The sequence below is a fragment of the Salminus brasiliensis genome, chromosome 14 (genome assembly GCF_030463535.1).
Source record: "Salminus brasiliensis chromosome 14, fSalBra1.hap2, whole genome shotgun sequence".
NCBI lineage: Eukaryota > Metazoa > Chordata > Actinopteri > Characiformes > Bryconidae > Salminus > Salminus brasiliensis.
Window position 1 is genome coordinate 5629937 of NC_132891.1, and position 21684 is coordinate 5651620.

The 21684-nt window shown below is 41.5% G+C and overlaps 1 protein-coding gene across 1 annotated transcript; it reads left to right on the forward strand.

Annotated features, from left to right (window-relative positions):
* Positions 1–966: 966 nt before the first annotated feature.
* Positions 967–18326, forward strand: ankrd52a (ankyrin repeat domain 52a). The gene is made up of 28 exons (XM_072696343.1): positions 967–1119; positions 2759–2842; positions 3067–3145; positions 3290–3360; positions 3880–4080; positions 4237–4324; positions 4542–4684; positions 5058–5270; positions 5434–5512; positions 5613–5727; positions 6597–6679; positions 6857–6974; positions 7094–7162; positions 7869–8009; positions 9006–9056; positions 9452–9563; positions 9661–9732; positions 10503–10704; positions 10848–10935; positions 11647–11764; positions 12064–12283; positions 12509–12596; positions 12738–12824; positions 13031–13176; positions 13605–13687; positions 13812–13894; positions 13983–14074; positions 14477–18326. Exons 1-28 carry the CDS (start codon positions 1093–1095, stop codon positions 14725–14727), a joined length of 3204 nt encoding a protein of 1067 aa, XP_072552444.1. The 5' UTR covers positions 967–1092; the 3' UTR covers positions 14728–18326.
* Positions 18327–21684: the final 3358 nt, after the last annotated feature.

A 21684-nucleotide genomic window follows, 5' to 3' on the forward strand; every position in this document is an offset into this window, starting at 1 on the left:
ATTTATGGCATTTAGCAGACGCTCTTATCCAGAGCGACTTACAAGGTGGGCCAATGTAGTGTTAGGAGTCTTGCCCAGGGACTCTTATTGGTGTAGCGCAGCATAGTCACCCAGACCGGGAATCGAACCCTGGTCTCCCACATGGTGTTGTTGTAACGCAATGGTAGGTGGTGGTGTTATCTGTTGCGCCACACCAACCACCTAGTTAATGACCTTCGAAACCTTTTTCTGCTATTCACAGAATATAGAGCCTCCTTCTACATAAAAGATCCACATTTGAAATGGGGAATTTCTTCACTGCTGCTTTTATCTGACATTTATAATTGATTTTAATAAAAAATGGGTAGGATACCTAATTTTACCTGTAATGACATGATATGGGCCGCCTAAGCACAAACATTTCAGATACAGTTAATGTTGTCATTATTCTGAGGAAAATATCATATACACTCTTAAACAATTTGCCAACTACATAAAATCAATAAAATATCTTACAAAAAAAATAATTACAAATTAAAATAATAATAATAATACAACACAAAGAAAAGGGTATACTTGAATGTTGTAATAATTTCTTTCTAATTTTTTATTTATTAAATATTACTATTTTTAATTATTAAATAATTGTATTGATTTGTAATGATTGTCAAATTAATGTATTAATTAATTTAATGTATTAATTTAAATAATTAAGGTGTTGATAAACAAGCTTTCAATGGTAGCAGCTTCCTCCGCCTTCTCTTTATTAGTTTTAATTAATGTTTTTTTTATTTTTTTGTTTTTTTATTATATTTAGTGTTTTATATATTTCCAAATGCATTAATAACAATAAAAAATTAATAAATTAAAAACACAGGGAGAGGATCGCGGTATCTCCGTCCTGCTCCGGAGCTCCTCGCTGTAGGTGGCAGTACCGCTACCCGCTGCCGCTCAGTCCGCCATAAAGCTCCAGCAGCAGCAGGAGGACTGGTAGCCATTACGGGTGTTTTCTTACTGGCGTTTCTCTCCCTCTGCCCCCGCTTCTCGCTCTTCTACCCGTTAAACACCACATTCACCCGATGAAGGAGTTTCGTCCGGACTGACGCTGGGAGAATGGGGGTATTAAACGTTTCAGACCAGGTGAGAAAGCCTCCAAACAGCCAGCCTGGCAGCCCTGCGCAGCTACGCTACGCTAAGCTAGCCCTTACGCTAACTGCGCTGGTCCTCTGCTGCTGGGGACGCAGCTAGCTGTTAGCTGTTAGCAGCTAGCAGCCATGCTAAGGATTATCTCCGGCGTTTTGCTCGCGTGTCTGTGCTCTGGGGCAGGTTTTCGGGTTGTTAGATAGCTAGCTAGGTCACTCTCAGGTGTTTGCTTGCACAGCCAGGGTGATACCTGTGCGAATGGCGCTGCACGTTTGCGGTATTGTTGGGCTCTCTGTTAGCCAGGCTGGCTAGCTGTAGCCCGCCCAACAGAAGAGCGCAGTTTTTCCTTTCACTTTCTGATTCTCTTAGCTGCTGTGCACACTATGTATCCTGCACATGTCCAAATGTTTGTGGACACCCCTTCTAATGAATGCATTCAGCTGCTTGAGGTTGCACCTATTGCTGAGACAGGGGTGCAAGTGCGCGCGCGCAGCTTGCCTAGTCCCTGTAGGGAGGAAGCTAGCTACTGCCAGTAGAATAGGACTGGATCTGGAGCAGATACACATGAACATGAACCTATGGGCATCATGCTGCCTAATGCCAGGCGTGGGCTGGTAGAGGGGGTATAAAGCCCCCCCCCCCCCCCCCCCCCAGCATTGAGCTGTGGAGCAGTGGATGAGATGGGATGGTGAGCATCCAGCATCCTGACCTCACTAACACATTTGTGCTGAATGCAATCAAGGCCTCACAGCAATGCTCCTCCAAAATGTAGTAGAGATGGACAGTAGACAGTTACAACAACAACAGCTATTTGGCATACCCTTGATTTCAGAAGAAACAAGAAATAAGCAGGTGTCCCAATACTTTTGTCCATCTAAGGTGTGTTTATGTATTTACACACAAGACTTGACTTAAGATCACTATGCCCCCCCTTTAGTGTTGGGCTATATTCTCAGGGGTGATTGAGCTCCATTCAGTACCTTTGGGATGAGTTGGCATGGCAGAACTGATCACCTGACTTTAGTACCTGACCTCAGGTTAAATGCAATGAAGTAAAAGCCTTCCCAGACTAATGGAGGCTGTTACTGCAGTAAAGGAGGGGTGGGCAACCTCTCTGTTAATGCCTTCAACCAGGGCTGAGCGAGTAAGGACATTTTTCACAATATATGTAATCACTTAAATGCATTAGTCTCAACATTCTTATAAAGGACCAATCGGTACTGGAGAGTACAGTAATTTTAATTTCTAATTACACAAATCTAATACAGTTTGTAATGCAATGTGCAGTTGATTAGTGTGTGTTAAGACCTGACAATGTCCAATATCAATATATATGCTAAAAAAAAAGCATGTTGTGGATCTCGGTAACAAAATCTACCACAATACGATGAAATATCGTAATATTGCCCAACTGTACCTTCAACCCTAAAGATCTATATAAGTGACCATGACTCAGTTTTTCACTCTCATGCAAGAAAATGTGTATTTTCATAATAGTAACCAAGTATTTTACGTTAGATACTGAATAAATGATGAGAGGAAACACTAATAACTTTAGGAAATTGCATTTTTTTTTTAAGTGTTGTGGTGTTTGGACTGCATGTTTATAACCTTTGCCTCATTTGACCCCCCTCAGCCACCTCTGGTCCAGGCAATATTTAATCGGAATGTGGAAGAAGTTCAGTTATTTTTGCACAAGAAGGATGAAGTCAATGCACTGGTATGTGTTTTATTTATTTATTTATATTTATTTATTTATTTATATTATTTGTAATTAAATATATTTTAAATGCACATAAAATAAGCATCTAATTAAGATCCATGCAGTATTAGATTGTCTAAGTGTAGTGTTAGTTTTCTTAAAAACTACTGGTTGTCAGTGGTCCTGGGGTCAAGATTTGTTTTCACTAAAGTGTTACGCTTGTTTGTATTTTTTATTTTAAGGACCAAGAGCGACGCACACCTCTGCATGCTGCTGCTTGGTTGGGAGACGTCCATATAATGGACCTTCTCATCTCTGCAGGTATTAATGCGCAGCAGGGATGCATTGGGTTTATGTAATATTCTTGCTGCTACTCATTAATACTCATTTAATGGCTTCATTAATTTTTCTCCTTCACACGAGGTCCTGATTTCCACTCCCATAATGTCTCCTCTTATGGTTTAGGTGCGAATGTCAATGCAAAGGACCATGTCTGGTTAACACCGTTACACAGGGCAGCTGCCTCCAGAAATGAGGTGAGTCGGCTGAACACACAGGGTGCTTTTCCTCCCTCTCTTATGGAGTGACCACATGATCTACATGTTTGTCTACAGTTAAGTCAGGGTTTAAAATGTGCTTATTTACATTTGTGGTTTGAAATATTTGTTATGCAAATGCTCTGTATATTCTGTAGGCCTTTAAAATGCCGTAGTAGTTATTATTGGACATTGTTTCATATAAAGGCATATAACCTTTAAAATGCATATTGATATTATTTAAAATGGCTGCCTTTGCGTTTTGTGACCATTACATCTCAAATGAACAGATAGAAATGAATTATGTATTAAATAAATTAACATGCGTTTAAAATTAAGTACTTTTTTATTTCTTTATGTATTACTAAAATTTAGTTACTATTTCTGCAAGACTGTGATGTGCTTTTGTAATTATGTAAATATAAAATATAATTTATTTTTATATAATGTTTAGAAATCAAATCTAAACCACATTTGTACTCCAAATTAAAAATCCTGCTCTCTCGCTTTTTATTCCAGAGGGCCGTAGGGCTGCTGCTCCGAAAAGGGGCGGACGTGACGGCGAGGGACAAGTTCTGGCAGACAGCGCTGCACATAGCGGCAGCCAATCGGTCCACGCGCTGTGCAGAAACTCTGCTGCCCCACATCAGCAGCCTGAACATGGCGGACCGCACAGGCAGAGCTGCCCTCCATCACGCCGCCCAGAGCGGCTGCCAGGAGGTAGGAGGCTTATCTTAACACTGGAGCTCATTATTGCATCTCCACATGGTTGTACTGACCGAATAATCAGAAACATAATGATGATGATCTTCTTAAAGTATCCTAAGATGGTCTTGTTTTATCAAACTTAATGTGTTTTGACTTTGTTTTCTTTAGATGGTCAAATTGCTGCTGAACAAAGGAGCCAGTTTGAGTGCCAGTGATAAAAAGGAGAGGCAGCCCATCCACTGGGCAGCTTACCTGGGTGAGTTATCAGTCAGTTTGACTTATAGTTGGGAGGCTCCTGTGTTCAGTATTCATAGATCTTTATAAATACTGTGTATGTCATTTATGAACTTCTTTATATTTAGTTCTCTAAAAACAGCCTGATACAGACTTCATTTTTGTATATGTACATATTTTGTAGTCTTGCATTTCAACACTGTTCGAGTTTCCAATGAAGATTTTTGGAATCTTTCCAGGTCATCTGGAGGTGGTGAAACTGCTGGTATCTCAGGGCTCAGACAAGAGCTGTAAGGATAAGCGAGGCTACACTCCTCTTCATGCTGCTGCTGCCAGTGGACATGTCGATGTGGTCAAGTACCTGTTACGCAATGGAGCAGAGGTCAGCATCTCCAAATTGTGATGATGTAGACCTGGCACTCTTTAAATAAACAATGCTTTTCTGTGTATAAAATAGTGCAAAATGTTTTTGCTTTGGTTTATTGCTGTATTATGATATCCAGAGTCCAGGGAGTTGTTGCATGTTTTGTTTATTAACATTCATTTAAATTTAGTCCAATAACTTTTACCCTTGGGCCATAATTTTTGGCCAGTCTTCTCAGCATCTGCCCATTTACTACAGCTTGAGCCTACCAGAGCTGTGATGTTGCTGTGATATTTTTGAAAATGACCAATGCTTCAAAGGATGCTACTGTTTGGTCATTTATTATTATTTTAAGATGTTAATTTATCTTAATTTCTCTCCTTTCGTTCAGATTGATGAGCCCAACGCCTTTGGTAACACCGCACTGCATGTAGCCTGCTACACAGGACAGGAGGCAGTGGCTAATGAGCTGGTAAACCGCGGGGCTAATGTCAACCAGCCCAACCACCGTGGCTACACCCCACTGCACCTGGCCGCTGTGTCCACTAATGGCGCCCTCTGCCTGGAGCTGCTGGTCAACAACGGGGCTGATGTCAACATGCAGGTCAGGGGAAAATGCAGTCTTGATGTTTGGAAACTAAATTACTTTTTGCTTAAATGCTGTTCATCACCAGGGTTGGGAACCACTGATCAAAACTATCTGATCTTCTGTGCAGCAACATCTGCTTTCCAAATTTGATTGTTTATACTGTTAAATTTCTTTCTAGAGCAAAGAAGGCAAGAGTCCCCTTCACATGGCCGCCATCCATGGGCGCTTCACTCGCTCCCAGATTCTCATTCAAAATGGTAAAGCCATTTTTCTGTTTTTCCACTGAATAACACACAGGTATACCTGTACACACGCAGTGATTCTCAGTCTTGCTCTGTGTCTCTGGCACTCTTTAAGGTGGGGAGATAGACTGTGTGGACAGATATGGCAATACTCCTCTTCATGTTGCTGCTAAGTATGGCCATGAGCTGCTCATCAGCACCTTAATGACAAACGGTGCTGACACAGCCAGGTATGTATTGAATAAGCTTTTGGAAAGCAAATAATTAAATTCAGCAGAAGGGTAATTGAGGGCAGGTAGACACAGTACACAAACATAATGTTAAATAATGACGTAATAAAGGTTCACGTAAAACACCGTGTGGATTGCATGGTACTGTACCAGAACCTAGTGCTGGCTGATATGACCTCAGATCAAGAATACAGTTAACTGATCATTTTACCTCAATTAAATGTTATAAACAGTTGAATGGGCCACTTGAGTTCCCCTCCATATTGCTTCCCTGCCGGAAACAGAATGGGGGGGGGAGTCGCATGGCTGCACACAGGGTAGTACATTTTTAAGGGGACAGTAAATGATCGCACAGTGGGAAAAGTACTAACATAAAATTTAAATAATCATCATGCGCATAAATTGTTTTCATAAGAGCATAAATTTGAGAGTGGTTGGAACAGTGACCATTGCAGATGTTGGCCATAGTAAAGCCACTCAATCCCTTCGACTCGAGGCTTATTTAGTCCTTTAATCCTAATACAGAAACTATAGTGAATTATTTGGTAATTTTAAAGTTTGGTGTAGCATATCTTGGGGCATCCCACAGGGTTCTATTTTAGGGCCTATGAAACTGCTGTTAGATATGCCAGCAGTGTAGTTATGCAAATGAATGAAATTAACGAAAACTCTGATCTGTTAAGAGTGATGTATTAGAATGTCCTTATTTATTAAATGTATTGATGTGTGTTCTCAAATAGTGACTAGATCATTAATAAGTACACTGTTTAAAAAAAAAATATATATATATATATATATTTTTTATTATCTATTATTGTTCTTGTTATGTACAATGAGTGATTGTTTCAACCACCCCATGTCTTTTAAAGGCAAGGGATTCATGGGATGTTCCCACTGCACCTAGCTGTGCTCTACGGGTTCTCTGACTGTTGTCGCAAGCTACTCTCCTCAGGTACGTTTCAGTTGAATTCAAGTTTGTCATTATACTGAGTTGTAAAGTACAGTGTAACACTGTTGGGTTAAATCTCCAGAGCAGTAGAAGGTAAAGACGAGGGACCGTAGTTCAAGGACCATTTAAAAAAAAAAAATCTAATGCATCTAATGCGTGCGTCTGTGTTTCCCTGGACAGGTCAGCTGTACAGCATCGTGCTGTCTATGAGCAAAGAGCATGTGCTCTCAGCCGGCTTTGACATTAACACTCCAGATGACTTTGGGAGAACCTGCTTACACGCTGCTGCCTCTGGAGGGTGAGAATGAAAATGTGTCAGGTCTCAGTCTACAGCTCTGTGTCAGCACTCTCCTCGCTTATGTCTGCAGTGTGATTGTGCTAATGTTGCTTATTTCCTCCTCCCCCCCCCCAATTCAGAAACACTGAATGTCTCAACCTGCTCTTGAGCAGTGGTGCTGACATGAACAAGAAAGACAAGTTTGGAAGGTACAGAACATCTGCATACGTTCCTAGCGTTTATATTTTGTAGCGAATATGGAATTTACAATATCAATTCATTCATATGAGCGTAATGATTTGGATTAGTGTTCTGCTCACTGTTTTGACAGCATCTGCAAGTTCTTAATTACTACCTACTGACACCAATGTGCAAACATGCATACATACACGCACAGCTTGTTAAGTCCCTGTAAAGATCTATTGCCAATAGAATAGGACTTTCTGGAGCGGATAAACATGAACCTATTGGCGTTATGCCTAATATCAGGTGTGGGCTAGAGGGGTATAATGAGCTGTGGAGCAGTGGAACTGTGTTCTCTGGAATGATTGATGGTGCTGCATCCAGTACTATTTGGGATGAGTTAGGGATGAGGTGGGGTGGTGATCATCATCATCCAACATCCAACCTCACTAACGCTCTTATTGCTGAATGCAATAAAATCCTCACATCATCATACAGTGTATTAAATCAGAATTATGACCAGAATTAAAACCACAAATTAAAGCAACATTAAGTAGCATTTTTACCGTAGAGTAACAAGAAATACCATTTATTGCATAATGCTGCTTTAAATATAGGAAAACGTTAAATGATTAATTTCAGGCTGTCGTGCACCATGTTGTCTTTTTGTAATCTGCTGTGCAGCTGTGTTAATCCCCTCCAGTGTTTAATGCATGCCTGTTCTCTGTGCAGGACCCCTTTGCACTATGCGGCTGCCAATAGGAGGTATCAGTGTGTGGTGATTCTTGTGGGAGCGGGAGCAGAAGTCAACGAGCCTGACCGATCAGGCTGCACACCTTTACACTACTCTGCTGCGTCCACGGCTTTCTGCAGGTGAACTGCGCACACACTCGCCCAATACGCCTGCATCCCATGGAGTCGTGACCACTACTTAACACTCATTCGTGTGGCTATTTGCAACCTACATAACTTTACTGTCCCATACTAACCTTGTATCTCTAAAACAATGCTCCACTGAAAGTGACAAATTTTTTTTGGTCACTCTGGAGAGTTTCTGTTGGCCCGTTTATCATAAAATTCAATGCAATGTAAAGAACTGCCAGATTTACAGTATAATGATATAATCAAAAAATGAACAGCATAAATGGAGATACAATGTTTATGCATGACAGCAACGACATTCACAGCACAATGTTGGTGTCCTAGCTACATATTGACCTTCCTTTCAGTATGTTGAACCACACAGAATGTTTCGGGGGCAAATTGTCACAGTTTAAGATTGTAAGGGGCACGAGGCGCTGTCACTGTGATCAGAGGATCGCTGGTTCGAATCCTGGTCATGCTGCTAGCTGTTGGCAGCCAAGGCCCAGAGAGAGCACTGTTTGCCTTGCTCTCTCCAGGGTGGGTAGATGGCGCTCTCTCACCACATAGCTTCCCTGCAGTGCTAGCAGTCACTGGCATCTGCAGGCTGGTGCGTTGGAGCCGGGTATGCGGCGCCTCCCTCCAGGCGCGTTGGTTGCCCGGTGTGTGCCCGGCTGTGCTTGCACTGGAAGGGGCATGTTGGTCCGCCCTCACTAGTGTCAGGGTGCATTGCGTCCAATTTGGAAGAGTATATACGGGTTGGGTAATTGGTGGTCCAAATCATGGAGGAAATGGGTGAAAAATCGGATAAAATAATTGTTCTGTTTTTTTGAGAGAAATAATTGACTTCCTAAAGTATGGAAAATACTCTCCAACATTCCTGGTATTGGTACAGATGCCAATGGCGCTAGAGTTAAAAAAAACATTGTGAATGATCAGGTTCCATTTGCATATTGCAGTCGTCTTCTGTAGTATTAGTATTATAGCATTACTCCCTTGCTTTCCTAGGTTGGACAGAGCCCAGCAGAGCCCAGAGGATGGAGAAAAGGAATCCTTCATGTATGTCTGTTGTCATACTCCAATTTTTAATGCCTACTCTGCAAAAATGCTGAGGTTTTAGTTTCCTGGCCTAGTTGCAGTTGGCTAGTATAGTACATCCATTGTCTACTCCTGGTCCTCGTATGCCACTATTACACAACCAAAACCGACGATACGCACATCTCCAAAATGCCAAAATAACAGGAGAAGGAGAATAAATTTTTTTTTCACTGAAAGTCTAATTCTAGTCAAAGTCATTTTGAAGCTTTTCTATTTGGAAAAATGTAAAGGACATTTCATAGATACACATGAAAAACAACAGAGACCAGTTTTTTGTGATGCCGACATTATCAAGGCCTAGGTTTGTGTGTTTTCCTGGTCTGTATGTGTGTTCTAACTGTGTTCTGTATGTTTAGGTGTGTGGAGTATTTGCTGGATAATGGAGCAGACCCATGTTTGCGCAACTCTAAAGGATACAGCCCTGTCCACTACTCGGCTGCCCATGGCAACAAGCAGAGCCTGGAGCTGGTGAGGAGCTTCACGCGTTCTTCAGTGTAATTCTTGGCGTCTTATGTTCACTGTGGTGGGAAAAGGCTTTGATCATGTTTGTTTGTTTGTTTGGTAGCTTTTGGTCATGTCCTTCAATACATCAGGAGATGCGGAAAGCTGTGGACCGGTCAGTCCGTTACACCTAGCGGTATGTATATAATGAACAATCCACTACATTGCAATTGATGTGCGTTTTTTTTTTTTTTTTTTTTTTTAGACTCACCACTGTTGAAGGTTTAGCTAGAGTTGGATTGTAGGTAATCTTCAGTTTGTTATTTCTGTCTGTCCGTTAGTGTCCAACCACAGAACCACTGTTGTCTGGATATTTTTGATTGGTGGACTTTTCTCAAGCCAGTAACCTTAAGTCACAGCATTACTTTTATTACTGCTCCATTACAGTGTTTGTGTCACGGCTGTTCTGAGAACCGTCCACTGCCCAGATCAGGAATCCACTTAACATTTGATGGGTGTTGTGGAGGGGATGACGGATGTGCAATAGCTGATAGACTACGGTTTCAGTGCACCTGTACAGTGGGTGGACCCAATAAAATATCATAAATAAAATAGACAGCAATTATTAACGTGATTTGCAAAATTATTAGTGACTAATACAGTTAAATACCTGATACTACAAGCTTGATATTGAATTAGGCAACTAATTATTTCATGTTGGATATTTTATTGTATATTTACTTTATTAATTACCTAGAATGGAAGCGTCATTAGAATTATATTGTATCTTATTTGCTAAAGTTTGCAAATTGATTTTTATGTTGTTGTAAACATTGACAACATTGTATGGGGTAATCGATTCATAGTCATTATATATAGCAGTATTTATTACCATACTGTATATTAGCAGGTGCCATACGCATAGCATTTATAGTTCCTTAAACGTGTTCAATTTGTGCTTCACAGGCGGCAGCAGGACACTGGGAGTGTGTGAATGTGTTGGTCGAGTCAGGAGTGTGTTTGGACGTGTGTGACTCTGTGGGCCGCTCTGTTCTGTACGTGGCCTCTCAAAAAGGCCATTCCCGCTGTGTTGAGCTCCTTCTAAGCCAGTCAGCGTCCTGTCTGTTAACGGAGCACTGCAGCAGGTGGAATCCGCTCCACGTTGCCGGTAAAAGGCTTTTGTCAGTTCGTTTTTCGCCTTTGGTCAGGACAGGGATGTATTAATTTACATGACTTGTAGAATGTAATGATGCTTTCAGGTCGTTATTCTGAACAACCATCCTACTAACATCACACGTGTGTGTTTCACAGCTGCCAATGGCCATACAGAGTGTCTGCAGATGCTCTTGTCCAGCAAGGAGGATCCTGACCTCCCTAATACTTCAGACACTGAGGGACAGTGAGTGGACTTCCTATCACATTCACATTTTTAAATTTTGTATTGCACGATTTCAGTGTAGTGTACACTATATGTCCATATTGTGGACAACCCTTCTAATTAATGCATTTTAATTTGGTTAATTGTGCTCACACAGTGTGTTTAGTCCCTGTAGAGAAGTACTGCTGATAGAATAGGACCCTCTAGAGCTGATAAGCATGAACCTATTCCCATCATGCCTAATTCCAGGTGTGTGCTAGAGGGGTATAAAGCCCCCCCCAGCATTGAGCTGTGCTCTCTGGGTTTATGTTGCTCCACCCAGTACTTTTGGGATGCGTTGGGAATGAGGTGGAGTGGTGCTCATCCAACATCCTGACCTCACTAGCGCTCCTTTTACTGAATGCAATCAAGTCTTCTCTGGCCTTTTCCCTGGACAGTGGAGGCAGTTACTCCAACAAAAGCAGGATGCACTCTTACCCTTGATTTCAGAAAAAAAAAAAACTGTGAATAAGCAGCTGTCCCAATACTTTTGTCCATAGACTGTTTGTGATGTAAAGTATATGCAAAGTTCTATGTCTGATTCTTTTATGGTTACAGCAGTTTGTCCAGTTATTTGCACACCATGGAATTTAAATAGGGTTTACTTTTTATGTAAATGTAATTTCCACCTAAATTCAAGCTTCTAAATCTGTCCTTGTGTTTGGTGTTTCTATCTCTCTCTGCTCTTTGCAGAACTCCTTTGATGCTGGCTGTGCTGGATGGTCACATTGACTGTGTGCATTTGCTGCTAGACCAAGGGGCCTGTCCTGATAATAAAGACAGGAAAGGCAGAACAGCCCTGCACAGAGCGGTCAGTCTATACGCGAATCCAGCCCATCTAGCTTGTGCAGTTACTGTTTTAAACATCTGGGAATCTACTTTCTATAAAACTGAGACCTAAATGAAAGCTGACCAGTATAAACACACCCTAAGTGAAGGCTTCATACGAGTGCAGTGCATTCTTGAAGAATCAGACCTTTACAGTGAAGGCTGTTTGTTAAAATGCGCTGGGTAGTATAATAGCATAACCAACATAATTATATTAATATTAGTTATAACAAATATTTTCTGTGTATAGAACAGTGTTTCCAACCTGTCTCCTCTCTGTAGGCATTACTGGGTTGGGAGGACTGTGTGACTGCTCTGCTGTCCCACAATGCTTCAGTCTTGAGTCGAGATGTTCAAGGACGCACTCCAGTCCACTTGGCTGCTTCTTGTGGCCATGCTGAGATTCTGTCCAGCCTGTTGTCTGCTGCTGACCACTCCCACCCACAAGATCCTATCACTGACCGCCATGGCTTCACACCTGCACACTGGGCAGCCTATCATGGTAAGGAAATGACGGCGTGTCCTTCACACTGTTGTAGCTGTGTTTTAGAAGGGCAAACACTGAGCTGTTCCAAATACAGGGACCTTCACAGTGTGTAGATTTACTCACTGCACTTTTAGTAAATTTGTACATTTTAATTTTTGTATGGAATTAAGTTATTTTAAGAAGGCGAATTTATCGTAATGGTGTAAATTGTTTTCTTAAGTATGTCTTTTAATTTGGCAGGTCACGAAGACTGTTTGGAAGTTGTACTTGAACTTAAACCTTGTAGTATTCAGGAGGGAAATCCCTTCACCCCACTGCACTGTGCTCTGTAAGTCCACTGATTTGTCTCTGATATGAGAGATGGAGATTACTCAAATATGAGAGATGGAGAGATTGACTAACTGTGTGCTTTAAAAAGGGTAAAGAACCTTGTCTGATCAAAAACCTTCTCCTCACGTCTCATCAACAGAATTAATGGCCATAGTGGTTCTGCAGAGATGCTCTTGAACTCAAGTTTTGGCACCTCGCTTGTCAATGCCAGGGATGCCAAAGGAAGGTGTGTACAAGAACTTTAAGAATGTTGAGTAATAATTCAAAGGTTTAACTGCCAAGTCATTGCTTAGATGGGGAAAGCTTACTCATCATAATGACTGACCTAAGCCAGACGCCTTTTTCAGACTCAACAGCCTCCCACATACCCAAACCGTAACCATAGGAATGTTGTCCAAAAATGTCAATAGCGGTCATTCATGCTGCCTGCAGGGCCCCTCTCCATGCAGCCTCCGTAGCAGAGGACGTTGCCGGGTTGCAGCTTGTCCTGAGAATGGGAGCTGACATTAATGCCGTGGACCACTCTGGCCGCTCCGCACTTATGGTTGCTGCCGACAAGGGCAGAAGCGGTGCTGTGGGTAAGAACTGATGAAAATGTAGATTTCCACTGTCGTCTTTTCCGGCTTTCCTTTCCATCCACTTAATCCATCCATTACATCCTTTTTATTAATCTACATCTACGTCCACTTCGTCTATCCACCCACTCCATCAATTTATGCATCTACTTGATCCATCTTCCACGTCATCCGGCACATGTATTAGTGCCAACCACTATGGCACCGGTATAGAGGGCGCAATGCCTTTTCTTTTCCAATGCTAGCTATATATAAATAATATAATGTCTAATCCAGCATTTTCTTCTGAAATTGGCTTAATGCCAATATGCAATCTGTGGTAACAATTGAATAATAATATGTACCTGAAGTTTAGAAGACTAAATGGACCGTCATGGTTTCCTTGTATCATATAAGTTTACATGAACTTCTTTCCTTTCTGTTGTCACCAGCCCTGCTGCTGCATAGAGCCAAAGCGGACCTGTCTATACTGGATGTAAATAAGAACACTGCCCTGCATCTGGCCTGCAGCAAGGTATGACCAGCCCTCAACTTGACTTCTCTCTTCGTTTTCTTCATCAGTATCTCGTTTAGTGGTGTTTAAGCAGGAATTTGGCCCCTGTTGACTCAAGTGCCTGTGTGTTTACATATGCTTTTAGGCTCATGAGATGTGTGCCATGCTCATCTTGAAAGAGATCCACAACCCTGTTCTCATCAACGCAACCAACAGTATGCTTCAAATGTAAGTTGTTTATTTTCACCTTTTATTTTTAGGTCAGTTTAGCCAAGTTGTCTCGTAAATATGTAGTAAATATCCTGTTGTTCTTTAGGCCTCTTCACATAGCGGCCAGGAATGGCCTGGCTACAGTAGTTCAGGCTTTGCTGAGCCGCGGAGCCACCGTGCTGGCTGTGGATGAGGAAGGTAAGCACACTTGCTTTAGTGGTTCAAATTTGCTTGAAGTAGTGGGAGATATACATGAACCTTTTCACACCATGCTGCCTACTGGTGGGCTAGAGGAGTATAAAGCCCCCCCCCCAGCATTGGGCTGTGGAGCAGTGGGTGAACTGTGTTTTGTGGAATGATGATGGTGCTCCATCCAATACTTTTGGGAGGATTGGGGATGAGGTGGGGTGGTGATCATCCAACATCCAGACCTCACTAACGATATATATATATATATATATATATATATATATATATTACACCCTTGATTTAAGAAGAAACGGTGAATGAGCCGGTGTCCCAATACTTTTGTCCATATCGTGTATTCATAGTAGTGTACCAAGATGCATTCTATTACTGACCGTCTGTATACATTTTCAGGTCATACCCCTGCCCTGGCATGCGCACCCAACAAAGCAGTGGCTGACTGCCTAGCTCTCATCCTCTCGACCATGAAGCCTTCTTCCTCCACCACCTCCTCTTCCTCTCCCTCATCTCCCAGCCTGAACCTACTCAAGCATTGCGGCATCACGGCTGCCTGTCCCCCTCTACCCAACGGAAGCCTTCGCCACGCTTACGGCAAGGATCGGCATGGTGCCACCATCGGCTTGGACGGCTGCCTGACCGAGTGAGGCGTTCTAACTCCCTCGAAATGTACAACACACAGAATACCAGTTCTTTGTGTGTGTGTGTGAGTGTGTGTATGAGTGTATGGATGCTCAGTTTGGTCTTCTTCTCTCCTTAGACACCTAGTCAAAACGATATGCAATTACAGCCACATAACCCTCCTGTCCCCATTTATCACAGGTTTTCTTTAGCGGTTAGTAGAAGACGACAAGTGAAGAATCGGTTCTATTTATTTAGCTTTAGTTACTTTACCTGTTAGTTCTCGATGACCGTTTTTCAAGTTGAGAACCTGATACTCCAAGCCATCTCTTGTAGTAGAGTTTCCATGAGTGCTAGCTAGTAATTTTAAGACGTTTTGATTTTTAAGCCCAGTTTACTTGGCTAAGGTTAGTATTATGCAGCTGTGCATCGTCTTGGTCACAGTGACGACAAGCGTGCGGTTTTCATATCATGCTTCCCATGTCTTGAGAAGCTGTGGCCTTGCATAGGAATTTACAGCCTGCCCTGAGGAACAGTTAAACGGGTTACTCTAAACTAGCATGAAGGTGCGGGCCATGAGTTGGATGGTCTTGATTTTGTGTGTGTGTGTATGTGTGGGTAGTTGAGAGTATAGGGGAGTGTGTGTGTGTGTGGAGTTTTTCTTGTTTTAAACAGTCCAACCAGATTTCCATCCCATACTTGATTATTGCTTTTTAAGCTTGTGCATTGTATGTCAGGTGCAATCAAATTTAGCACAAATGAGGAAAAAAAATCTTTTTTTTTTTTTTTTATTTGACAAGGGAAAACCATACAACCTTAAGCCAAACGACCAATGACCTCTGGGTTGGAAAGGTCAAAAATGGTGCATGTTTACTGTAGGCTTTTTTTTTTTGTGGTGTGAGGAAGGAATAAGCTGGGGACTTTGCAATAGTTTTACACAGAACATATTTGTTATGCCGGAGCCCTGCTTATAGAGCAGCAGAGTAATGCTCGTGTGTACCATCAGCTATTAGATAAACTGAGGAGGAATTGAAAGCACAAGCATCCCTGTGGGTGAGTGGGCATAGGCCTGTTAAAATTGACATTGTGGTGTACAGCACTTGCTCTTTGGGACCACCTTTGTTTTTGTTTCAAACACTTCATTTTGGGAGGAGAGAACAGTTGAAAGCTGCTAGCTAGAATCTCCATGTAGTGCGTATTATTATTATTATTATTATTATTAATAATAATATTATTATTATTATTGACTGTGTTCTCCCCTTTAGCAGACCATATCAACACCTAACTGGTCTTGTATTGCATTGAGCTGCTTTTTGCAGTGCCTTTTCCAGAGCTTTTCTTTTCAAAGGTCCAGTCAGTTAGATTTGACCCCATTCACAGCTTAAGTGGTGCTTCCTCTACAGTACGTTAACTTTAGCCATATGAAACTTTTTTTTTTTTTTTTTTTTTTTCTTCGTCAAAGCATTTCGCTGTTACTCAGTTCTGTGTTTTTTAATGACTTCATCAGTACTCTGTGGGAAAGAGCTTATGTTTTCCGAGCAGCTTTTTTCTGTCAGGGAGTGAATGGCTTTAACTAATGCAGTTCACACTCTTGCGATACAAGAAAACTCTCACTCGAGTGATGTTGGTAACTTTTGCTTTTTATTTGTTTGTTTTTGAGGGAGTGCTTCTCGGTATGACCAAAGTTTTTGTTCGTTTCCTTGCGTCGTCTTTAGAATTTGGTACAAATAAGGCGCTTTCTTTGACTTTCTGGCTTGTTGAAGATCTTTCTAAAGCAGCGTGTTGTCTCCCCCTCTTTGACAAAATGCTTCCTTATTGCCAAAGGTAGATTAACTGTTCAGTGTACGAATGTGCTTCCTTTTTCATTTTACGTCGAAGCCACAAAATTTTGGAGAAAAGATTGGGGCCGGAAAATATCCCTCTTGTCTGCAGAACATGGACATGCAATATTTGCTGGTGTAGTAAAGAGACAATCAATTGAAAGGGCTTTTAATTTTCCCCCTCCTTGACGATGATTATTATTACTGTTATTAATAATGGCTCACTTTTCCTGAAGCATTTGAACACCACAGGCGACTGAGACGTAAAGTATACTGTATTTGGAATCTACCATCTTAACCTGAATTAAACACACTTTAGCTTTTAAGATCTGCTTCTAATTCAGCATAGTTATTATTATTATTATTATTATTATTATAAAGGTGGGGAGTCCTCAGTAAGTGGGGTGTTTAAATATGCTCTTTGGCATTGCAAGTAATCAGCCATCTAATATACCGCGGGACTCAGCAAAGGCCTGAGATGAAGCACTTGTTTTTTGTTTTTTTTTTAAATAATATATATATATTTGAAAAGGATAAAGGCACTTTCGTATCGTGTTGACGCTTCAAATTTGCGTGTTTGCTGGCTGGATGTACTGAATGTAGCCAGGAGATGCATTCAGGTTTCCATTCAAAAACAGAAGTGCGTTCTTGGAGAAGTTCAGAAGCTGAATTTGGAGGTTTACAGCTACAGAAAGTCAGAATAGACGAAAAGGCACTCAGGGCAGCATGTTCTAAGCAATTAAAATAGATTAGCACTGCCAGTTGTTGTCTTGATTCATTTACAAGCAAGTTTTAACACATACATAAATAAATAAGCAGATAATCTAGAGTGTACACACCCCTTCCTCGTATAGGAGAGGTTCTAGAAATGATTGGGGCTGTAATTGTTCGGTAAATTTTTAAAAAGTAATAATCAGCCTTGGAGGTTGAGAAGCTGCAGCCTGGGTGGTTGTGGAATAAGCATCTTGTTGACACTGCTGCCACGGAGCACATTTTGGAGGGAAACCCTCAAATTACCCTTTGTAAGATATGATGGGGTCACGTTTCCAGACCTGACTCGTGCCATAGGACCTTCTTTCGTTTCACTGCTTTTCATTTGATTGAGTTTAGAGCAACTGGAGGGCGTAAGTGAAGTACTATATTCAGCAACGTCTCGCCATAACCAAGGTCGAGGTCTGAAAGGAGATGGGACTGTTGTTTGGGCTTCTGTTTTAACATTTTACACCATTGCCCATAACATTGGCACCACTGTCGGGTGATATGGCATCTCACGAGGGGTGGATATTTTAAACACCAAGTGAACAGTCAGTTAAAAGGTGATGACACTTTGCCAAGAACCAAACTACGATGGCCTGATCAGAGCATCTCCTAAACATCAGGCAGGTCTTGGAGGGTTTTTTTATTTTTTTGGTCTAATAAGGGACACCAGTAAACCGCTGACCCCTAAGGCTCATTGATGCTCGTGGAGGCCCCACTTCACAACTTGCACTTGCAGGACTTTAAAGGAGCTGCTGCTCACATTTTAGTCTTAGCGCCAGATGCCACAGGACGCCTTTCAGCGGTCTTGTGAGGTCTGTTGTGACCGCACAAGGCTGATAATGTTATGGCTGAACGGTGTGAAACGCCATCTGTAGTTGAAATTAAGCCACAAGATTGTTCTGCAGGGGTGAAGCGGGTTTCAGATTTGACTAAAGCCATTCTTCTCAAGCATCGTCTAGCAGCCCGAGAAATCCTTCATACAATCGTTAATGATGATTTAGGGTGAGCGACTGGTGAGCGACTCCAGCGAAAATGTTTTTTTTTTTTTTTTTTTTTTAGCGGTCCAAAAAAAAAAAGTCAAAAAGTCTCTCTCTGTAAGGCCAGTAATTGTTTAATTGGCGAGGTTTGTGTTTTACCAGTTGATGAAATGATGCCTTAACTGTGTGAGGAGGAGGAGGCCGAGAAGGAGGATAGGAGTACGTTTGCTTTTGGTTTTTCTGTCATGATGTGGAGCAACACTCTTATCCATGGGGTTTATTTAGACCCTGATCAAGCTATGATGCTTGCAATGAATTGTAAGCTAATAAATACATGAAATAAATAAATAGTTTGTGTGCATAACGTTGAAGCTGGAACAAAACAAAACAAAAAAAAACAGCCTTTTAACCATCGCATCCGATTTGCAGCAAAGGGGATAACGTGTAGCTACTTCAAACTGTGTCTTAATGGCGTGTCTGTTGTGTCTGCGTGGCGTGTGTCTAGCTTATACTCTCAAAGGTGGTGTTGACTGATGGAATGTCTAATTTACCTCAGTGGACTTCAGTGTCCCTACTACTTGAAGACACCTCCATTTAAGGCAATATATATATATATATATATATATATATATAAATACCTATTTGATTTCTGCTATGTCCTAGTTATCTCTAGCTACTTGCCTTAAGAGGAAATGGTGTACTCAACAAGCAGTTGCAGCACTTGAGAGGAGATGATGATGATAATGATGATGATGAATTCTGAATCTTGGGTCTCATATTCGTCTGACTACAAGATTGTCAAGAAGCACACATCTATTGGGGTTTTCTAGGGCAGAGAAAGTAATATATACAGATATATTGCCACACAGTTTAATGATGTGTCCTATGACTGTCATGAGGAAACTAGGAAACATCCTCTTCATGTGGCGGTGTGTGTGTGTGTGTGTTGAGGGGGGGAGGTGTATAGTGTGAGTGTGTGTGTGTGTGTGTGTTTGTTTTTTTTCCTGCTTGCAGAATTCACGTGGTACTATTTGTTGTATATTCAAAGTTTAGCGGGGGTAAGCCGGTCTGAAGGGTCGTTAATTGGCTTGAGTTTAGCCGTGAACAGTGTTTTTTTACTTTTACTGAGTTTGTTGTTGCTCATTTTTGTCTAAACGCAGAAAATGGACTGTTTTACCCTTTAAAAACCTGCAAACTCACTACACTTCTACTTCTCCAACAGTGCAAACATACCTCTGAATAGTACATTGATATTGGACGAAGATTTCCAATCAAGAGCGCTTTCACGAAGAGTACATTTAAAAATATACATTTATGGTGTAGAATTTACCGACACGAATCACAAAGTCCAAACTACAAAGTTTCGAAAAATGACTTTTGTCTTTGAGAGCTATAAATACTCACACAGAGCTGCACTACTGTTTCCTGGCTTAATGATGCAGGAAGGTTCTAGCGATGAGCTAATCGCTCACAGTATTACATCGCTTTAATACTTTTAATTAGTAGTGGCGCTACCGCTGTGGCCCAGTGGTCGCAAGTTCGAGTCCTGACCCATGCCGCTTTGCCATCAGCAGCCGGAGTCAGAGGGCGCACAATTGGCCATGAGCTCTCTGGGTGGGTAGGTGGCGCTCTCTTCCCTCATCCACTCTTGAAGCCGGTGTGTGTTGGCCGGTACAGGCGTCTATGAGCTGGGGACCCGGCGCTTTCCTCACTTTCCTGGCTGGCTTTGCATGTATCAGAGGAGATGGGTGTTCTGTCCTTAGCCTTCTAGTGTCAGGAGAATTGCTAGTGCTGGGGGGAGCTGCAAACAGGTGGGTTTATTGGCACTGGGAGAAAAAGGGGGGAAATTGGGAACAAATTTAGTTAATTTAGTTTTTGTTGTAAAAAATAAATAAATAAATTAAGATTTACAAAATTTACTAAACAACCACCCCAACCCCAGTGGAAGGGAGAGCCATGCACTGAAAGTAATTTGTGGACACTAGAAATTCATTTATTTTGAGAGTTGCATTTAATGTGGTGGTCTTACCTCAAAACTAGTGGTCTTTTGAAGAGAACCTAATCAGAAAGTGAGAAAGACGTACAGTCAACGCCGTTAATGTCGTTGAAGGAGGAGCACGCCTCTGAGGCCTTCTGGAGAAAGATGGGAGTTTGTAGGGTGCTGATTAACTTCAAATCGATGTCCTTTACCTTTTAGCTAAAGGGTAAAACTCATTAAACACCACAGTCGTTGCTTTTGTCCAGATTCGATGATAATGATGATTACCGATGCTCATCTTTAACGTTTAAATATGCGAATGATTGATTGCCGTTAAAACGGCTGCTTCGGTTTTCTTTTTCTCGTACGCGGCAGCTTATTCGATTACCGCCCTTAGTGATACAACCAACAGAGCCTGACTAGAGTAGTAGTCTTTTTATGAGGCATATGGGGATCCCTTTAAACTCCATCCCATCATATGTGATGAAAGCTATGCAGGAATATATATACATCCATATATAATATATATATTTTTTAGTTTCCTTTCCAACAAGAATTTGCATAGTGCCACCAGATTGTGTTTATTTTTGAACCAAACCAACAGAGCTATGAAGCGTAATTCTTCAACCTGAAACTGACCTTACTTGCTCGTTAGCTAGCAACAGCTGACCAAGCATCTCAGCTAGTCCATATCACTGCTATGTGTGGCATGCTGCTATATTACTTTGGAGTCTGTAAGCATCTTCACTGTTTAATTTCCAAAACTACTACTACTATTATTATTATTATTATTATTATTATTATTATTACTACTACTATTACTACTACTACTACGCCATGTGGTAAATATGTGGGATTGTGCCTTTTGTTATCAAGTACATGCCACAGGGTATGGTCTTCCATTGATACCTTTTAGTGAGCCTTACGAATGAAAACATAACAATTGGTGTACATGAAACTCTGTCTATTCAAGTCATTCGGCTAGATGGATATCGTGGATATCGTGTCGTGAACGGGATCTGGAGCCTCTACACCTTGCAGCGGCTTTGTGACCTCGCATAGGCAAAGTAAAAAATCTCTGTAAATCTAATCCAACATGATCGGTCTGTGCTAGCTCGTGACTTTGATCCAGAACGGACGGAATCCCGTTTAGTTTTACGACGTGTGAGTTCTTTAGTGAAGTAGACGTGTGCCGTGTGTGTGGTTTTGGGTTTTTTTCCCCATGTGGTTTTGTGCATTTGAAACAAAAAATAAAAATTTGGTTGTAACCGTGTCTCGTAGAATGTCCGCATGAATTGTCCTCTCTATCTTGTGATAGCGTCGTAGTATCCACCTGAAATGGATTGGACTAAAGTGCAATAACTTTTTCTTTTTCTTTTTTTGTGCACCATAGCATCCTTAACAGAGGAGAAACGTCCTCCCTCGCGAATCAACCACTTTTCCTAGTGT